At 47.4% G+C, this 7,311-nt stretch overlaps 2 protein-coding genes across 2 annotated transcripts in view; both read left to right on the plus strand.

Moving 5' to 3' along the window:
- tpgs1 (tubulin polyglutamylase complex subunit 1) overlaps nt 1–522 on the plus strand; it is a gene marked incomplete at both ends in the record, with an annotated part of 1,242 nt that extends 720 nt beyond the window's left edge. Inside the window, one exon of the mRNA XM_080538620.1 lies at nt 1–522. This exon is cut by the window's left edge and continues 121 nt beyond it. Coding sequence (XP_080394746.1) covers nt 1–522 — 522 coding nt within the window.
- A 660-nt stretch (nt 523–1,182) lies between these two features.
- Nucleotides 1,183–3,587, plus strand: LOC308149830 (uncharacterized protein; the record flags this gene model as incomplete). Its single annotated transcript, XM_080522716.1, has 4 exons — nt 1,183–1,347; nt 1,714–2,262; nt 2,596–2,756; nt 2,865–3,587. The coding sequence occupies 4 exons, from the start codon at nt 1,183–1,185 to the stop codon at nt 3,331–3,333; spliced, it is 1,344 nt and encodes a 447-aa protein (XP_080378842.1). The 3' UTR covers nt 3,334–3,587.
- Nucleotides 3,588–7,311: the final 3,724 nt, after the last annotated feature.

Below are 7,311 nucleotides of genomic sequence, written 5' to 3' on the forward strand. Positions count from 1 at the left end.
GGAGGGGTGCGGGGGGGACTCTACACCCAGACGCTCCAGTGCCTTTGCAGCGAAGGGGGGGTCCCAGCCTCCACCTCTGCTCCTCTCCTACGGCGCCTCCACTGCCAGGACCACGAGGCTGTTCCCTATGACGTTTTCAGGCATGGCGTGCTTACATGTGCAGTGTTTTCTGACTACATTCGGCGGGCACAGCGGTTGTATGCGGAGGTGTGTGGCCCAGCCGAGGGGCCTGCAGGACGGGCACTGTGCTTGGCTGTACTGGGGACCCTTATGGAGGCCCTGGAGACCTCCCATGTCTCTGATGCTAATGCTAACACTAAGACCAATCCCTACCTGGAGGCTAATGCAAAGGCTAACCGCTACCTGGAGGCTAGTGCTAAAATCTCGCCCTGTAAGGTGGCCCAGGCTATGGCTGAAGCACACTCATCCAGTGGGGAAGGAGCAGGACCTAACATGGACGCCAAGGAGTTTGAGGATGCAGCTGCAGAGGTCTTCATCACCCGTGTGAGAGTCGTCTCGTAACTGGTGTCCACTGTAATCACATTAGCACTGTGGGAAGACATGTACATTACATTTAGCCTGATACACTGAGTGCACTGTACATTTCATTTCAAATGTCAGTATCTATGTTGTTTTGTCAATGAGTTTTGGGCTGCATTTAAGAGAAAAGGCATATCACATGTTTTAATTGTTCTTATGTTCTAATATCATACATATTTCCCCTCACAGCTATGGGGCTGTGAAACAAATGGCCTATTCTGTGTTATCATTTAGAACGTTTAGCTTGAGTGACTCTTTAATGTTTGATAACTAAATAAAATAGCTTGAACCAATACATATGTCAATGATTCATTGAATCTGGTAAGCCATTCTAAAATCGCGTACTGTGTAAGCCTATATTCCAGCCCAGTGCTATCTTGATCAAGTTTATAGGCTAAGTTGAATTATTTGCGTTATAGCGCAAGGCTCTGCAAGACCATGGATAGTGATAGATGCGCTTACTCCAAGCCTCTGCTGACCTCCACTCGCTAGATGGCGATAATGCATCTTTGAATTGTTTGTAGCGATGTACGAACAGTACGAATCAGTCAAGAAGAAGCGTAGCTAAGCTTTTCCTGAGAGGCTCGAGTTGTTGTTATTGTCCTTGTGTCGGGTGTTCCTGACCTGTTTAAAGTGGTGAACATGGCAGACGAGGACAAGCTTCGGCCTTTAATGTTCCTGATGACGTACATGCTAATGAAGCGCAGAAGAGACATCAGCGGCGCTGAGACCGAACGACGCAATGAGGTCCAGAGGCGCATCCGACACAGGCAGTACTTCTTCCAAAGACAGAGAAGAATGCTCATGGTAATAAAATGTCCATACTTCATCAAAAGCAATCTGTCAGACAGCTATTTGACAAAGTTCATGAAGTTAAACATGTTTGGGTCTAATAAAAAAAAAAAAGTGGCAAATGTTTCACTAATAGCTAGTTCACATCCACACAAAGCATTGTTGCATGACAATAACAGCCTATTTTTTATTGTACTGCAAATGTCATTTTCAGGCAGTGGGAATGTCATGTATGTATGTAATATCTACATGTATCTATCATGCTTGTAGTTTTTCAACATATGTGAATTATTTGTTTCACCTTTTGTTTGGTAAGTCAATCTTCCATACCTTCTCGCTTGATGGCAGGACTGCTAGCTTCGCCTCTCTGTTTCCCTTCAGATGCTGATAGCGCGAGGCACTCGCTGCAACTACAACATCCGCACCCGTGCCTGGACCAACACAGAGAGCACCGATTGGTGGGAGCGTGTGGTGATGACAGAGTTCCAGCCCTCTGATTGGCTCGAGAAGTTCCGCATGAGCCGCGAGACCTTCTTCTTCCTGTGCAGTAAACTGAAGCCCCGTCTGCATCGCAAGGACACCCACTTCCGGCCAGCACTGCCATTAGAGAAGCGTGTGGCCGTGGCGCTGTGGCGGCTGGCGTCGAATGTAGAATACCGCACCATCAGCAGTCTGTTTGGCGTGGGCAGCTCCACTGTGTGTAAGTGCGTGAGAGACATGTGTCACGCCATCGTCACGCTCCTCCGGCCTGTGTACCTGCAGACTCCCAGTGAGCAGGAGCTGGAGGACTCATCCCGCCTCTTCCTGTCTCGCTGGGGATTCCCTCACTGTGTGGGTGCTGTGGCAACTCTCCACACGGCCATCCTCACCCCGTCTGCCAATGTAGCAGACTTCGCCAATCCTGACGGATGGCTCTCTGTGGTGTCGCAGGTGGGTGAGATGTTTAACCACGCATGATAGAGGGCAAAAGGGGCTGTTGGATAGAAAATGCTGCTTTGTTGTTGAAAATGAACACACTTTGGCTTAACACACTTAAAGCTCTCATTGGTTCATTGTATTTTTAATTAAGGCTGCCATCCTTAAAGGTGTTTGTTTCTTAGTCATAAAGACTCATTTTCTAGTCAACCTCCTTTGTCCTCCAAGAGTAGTGCATATGCACAAATAAATATTTCAAACATCCAGGTCTATTCTACTAATCATGCAATCTTGATTGGACTGTGAGCTAGTGAAAGTGTTCTGTTTCCTGTCCCTGTGGTGGCCCAGGTGGCCGTTAACGGGCTTGGGCAATTCTGGGATGTCTGTGCCGGTTTCCCCGGCGGCACTGACCCGGCAGACATCTTGCAGAACTCTGGACTGTGGGCAGCAGCCTCTGAGGGCGGGCTGTCACCTGATCCGCCCCTGAGCTTCATGGGAAAGCCATTGAGGTATTGTTGACATTGTTATTGATTATTATGATTATTGATTACTAATGTTTTTTATCATTGCCTTTTCTTTATCAGGTAAGTTAACTGAGATCACTTTGTCTTGTCCAGGTACGTGTTACTAGGAGAGGCTGGGTTCCCCCTACAGAGCTGGCTGATGAAGACCTATCCTGAGAAAGTGGAGGAGGAAGAAGAGGCAGAGGAAGGGAAAGAGGAGGGGAATGAGATAGTGCTGACAGAGCCTCAGCGAGCCTTCAACCAGCGGTTCAGCAGGGCACGGCATGTGGCAGAGGAGGCGCTACTGCGTCTGAGGGCACGCTGGCAGTGTCTGAGCAAGAGAAACGACTGTGGGCTGGATGTGATACCCACCATGATCCTTGCCTGCTGCATCCTGCACAACGTGTGTGAGACCCAGGGGGACGCCTTCAGGGAGGAGTGGCAGGAGCAGGTGGCCCAGGTAGAGAGCCCTCAGCCTAGCCACGCACAGCCCCTATCCCCTGACATTGACCACTCCCAGGCAGAGGAGGTCAGGCTGCTCTACTGTGATTACTTCCAGCAGAAGCAGCAGCAGGACGACTAGCACAGTGCCATTGTTTTATGTCAGGTTTGTCCCCAGGACTTGCACAATGTGGCACTGGATTGTATTTACAAAACCCAGCTTGTGTTTATTCATGTCAAAATACAGCTAAAATGCTGAATTCACTGAGGAACATCATAATACTTTCGCTTGTCGTTGGCGAGCACAAATAGTTACTGGATACTTTGTTTAGTTACTTTACTTTATAGTTTATAGTTACTTTTTTACTTTTTACTTTAGTTACTCATCTTTGATACACTGTCAGAAATAAGAATATAAAATAAGAACATTAAAATGTTGACCATTGAGTGTGTCACTCACTCTCCTCTGTAATTGTTTTTGTTGGACTGTATTTGTTTCATGGTATTTGTATATAGTATATAAACCCCTCAAAAAAAGTTCGGAAACGCTTTTTTTGTTGATTATTCCTCCCCTTTAATAATACCAATTGGTATTGTATTTTATATCGTTGGAAAGCCTGATTAGTCACCTTTACAACGAGGCACAACTTGTAAGGATCATGTATTCGTGGAATGAGCAACACAGCTAAACGTGTGGGTAGCGGCCCAAAACTATTTGCCAAAATCCCCTATATTCTTCTATTGGTATTCACTCTCGTTTTGAGTTGCTCGGTGGATTGGATGATTGCACTCTCCCACAGTAATAAGGAAACAACAACACATATTGGCCAATTTACATTGTCAGGGACCTCAGTAGTGTGTGGAAGATCCATACGCAGTCACAACAGCTTGGCACCTCCTCCTCATGCTGGTCACCAGCCTGGTCACACACTGCTGTGGGACATTTACATTTACATTTTTAGCATTTAGCAGACGCCTTATTCCAAAGCGACTTACAATCAATACATTTGAATACTAAGCATGTGAATCAGCAGTCCACTATTCGTTGCAGGAAGAGTACTCTAGCTCGGGCCCGGGGCCACTGATAGAAGGAAAAACCTTCTCCCTATTATCGCCTTCTACTAAAACGTTTTATTTTTTTATTTATTTTTTATTACTGGAGAAACTGAGAAACAGTACAAGGGGGGCAGTAGAAGTTCTTAGGGACACAGTAAAGGGGAAAGCGGGTGTCTTTAGGAGACGTAGTGGTGAGGGTCAGAAGATGTCTCAGGAGGAGCAGTTAAGATGTAACCTGAAGAGATGGGTCTTCAGTCTACGACGGAAGATGGGTAGTGACTCTGCCGTTCTGACAGCCGTGGGGAGCTCATTCCACCAGCGGGGAGCCAGTGTTGTGAAGAGACGTGATCGGGCAGCCCGACTGCTGTGTAGAGGAGGTGGGGCCAGTCGGCCAGCCGAGGTGGAGGAACGGAGTGAGCGGGCAGGGGTTTGGGGGGTTACCATTTCCTTCAGGTAGGCAGGGGCTGTCCCTTTAGCTGCCTGGTATGCAAGCACCAGGGTCTTGAATCTGATGCGAGCTGCTATCGGGACGGCATCCCATTCCTCAACTAGGATTTGCCGCAAGTCAGCCAACATGGTTGCGTTGGTGTACGTGCCACTCTGGCACGTACAGCACGTACAGCACGCCCAAGCTGATCCCACAAGTGTTCAATTGGGTTGAACTCACGGCAGGCCATTCCACCCTCTCCACTGATTGTGGCTCTGTGGGGGCGAGCGTTGTCATCATGGAGGATGGAGTTAGGTCCCAGATTCTGGAGATATGGGATCGCCACTGGCCCCAGAATATCATTCCTTTCAATTAGGTGCCATTCAGGCAGGGCCGGTCCTTGGCATAGGCGAACTAGGCGGTCGCCTAGGGCGCCAAATGCCTGGGGGGCGCCAAATGCATTTCAATAATTTTGTCTCTATGAATTTCATGTCTCTATGAAAACATGTCTCAGCCTACTGTCTATTTTTGTCTTGAAACCATTGTTGTCCATATTTTTACTGTTGAATGTGTGGGTGGTGATGAGGCAGTACTGGTGGCTTAATGTGGTGGTGGCGCCCCTAAAAAATTTTTTGGGCGGGGGGGCATCAAATCATACTCTCGCCTAGGGCACCTAAATGCCAGTCACACACCTGCCAGCACTTGAAGCTCAAAACGAGAGTGAATACCAACAGAAGAATATTGCAGGGGATTTTGGCAAAACAAATTGGGCCGCTACCCACACGTTTAGCTGTGTTACTCATTCCATGAATGTATGATCCTTACAAGGTGACCTGGAGAGAATCGCTATCTTCTCCACGAACCCTCTCCACTGGAGTTCCCCAGGGTTCCGTCCTAGGGCCCCTACTCTTCTCCCTCTACACCAAGTCTCTTGGCTCGGTAATCTCTTCACATGGGCTCTCCTACCACAGCTACGCAGACGACACTCAACTCGTCCTGTCCTTCCCCCCGTCTGATGTACACGTGGCAACCCGTATCTCAGCATGTCTCGCTGACATTTCAACTTGGATGGCTGACCACCATCTCAAGCTCAATCTTAACAAGACCGAGCTCCTCTTCATCCCCGGGAAAGCCTGCCCTCTCCAAGACTTCTCCATCACAGTGGAGAACTCTACTGTAACCCCCTCCCTGACAGCCAAGAACCTTGGAGTGATCCTGGATAACCGACTATCCTGTACGGAGAACATTGCAGCAACGGCTCGCTCCTGCAGATTCTTCCTCTACAACATCAGAAGGATACGACCATTCCTTACCAGAGAGGCAGCGCAACTCTTGACCCAGGCACTGGTCATCTCCCGCCTGGATTACTGCAATGTACTCCTGGCTGGGCTCCCCGCTTCAGCCATTAGACCTCTGCAGCTCATCCAGAATGCTGCTGCCCGGCTGGTATTCAACCTCCCCAAAACACTCGCATGTCACCCCTCTCCTTCGCACCCTGCACTGGCTCCCGATAGCAGCTCGCATCAGATTCAAGACCCTGGTGCTTGCATACCTGGCAGCTAAAGGGACAGCCCCTGCCTACCTGAAGGAAATGGTAACCCCCCAAACCCCTGCCTGCTCACTCCGCTCCTCCACCTCGACTGGCCGACTGGCCCCACCTCCTCTACACAGCAGTCGGGCTGCCCGATCACGTCTCTTCACAACACTGGCTCCCCGCTGGTGGAATGAGCTCCCCACGGCTGTCAGAACGGCAGAGTCACTACCCATCTTCCGTCGTAGACTGAAGACCCATCTCTTCAGGTTACATCTTAACTGCTCCTCCTGAGACATCTTCTGACCCTCACCACTACGTCTCCTAAAGACACCCGCTTTCCCCTCTACTGTGTCCCTAATAACTTATATTGCCCCCCTTGTACTGTTTCTCAGTTTCTCCAGTAATATAAAAAATATATATATATATATATATATATAGTAGAAGGCGATAATAGGGAGAAGGTTTTTCCTTCTATCAGTGGCCCCGGGCCCGAGCTAGAGTACTCTTCCTGCAACGAATGGTGGACTGCTGATTCACATGCTTGGTATTCAAATGTATTGATTGTAAGTCGCTTTGGAATAAGGCGTCTGCTAAATGCCAAAAATTTAAATTTAAATTTTAAATGTACAAGTTGTACCCCATTGTAAAGGTGACCAATCAGGCTTTCCAACGATATAAAATACAATACCAATTGGAATTATTAAAGGGGAGGAATAATCAACAGAAAAAGCGTTTCCGAACTTTTTTTGAGGGGTTTATACAGGTGCAACTCAAAAAAATTGAATATCGTGCAAAAGTTCATTTATTTCAGTAATTCAACTTAAAGGGTTAAACTTAGATATTATATAGACTCATTACATGCAAAGCGAGATATTTCAAGCCTTTATTTGTTATAAATCTGATGATTATGGCTTACAGCTTATGAAAACCCCAAATTAAATATCTCAGAAATTTTTTATATTACATGAAATCAATAAGAAAAGGATTTTAAATACAGAAATGTCAGCCCTCTGAAAAGTTTAATCATGCATATGTACAATGAATGCAATGAGTCTATATAATATTCAAGTTTAACCCTTTACGTTGAATTACTGAAATGAATG

This window comes from Nansenia antarctica, assembly GCF_963989245.1.
Source record: "Nansenia antarctica genome assembly, chromosome: 1".
Lineage (NCBI taxonomy): Eukaryota > Metazoa > Chordata > Actinopteri > Argentiniformes > Microstomatidae > Nansenia > Nansenia antarctica.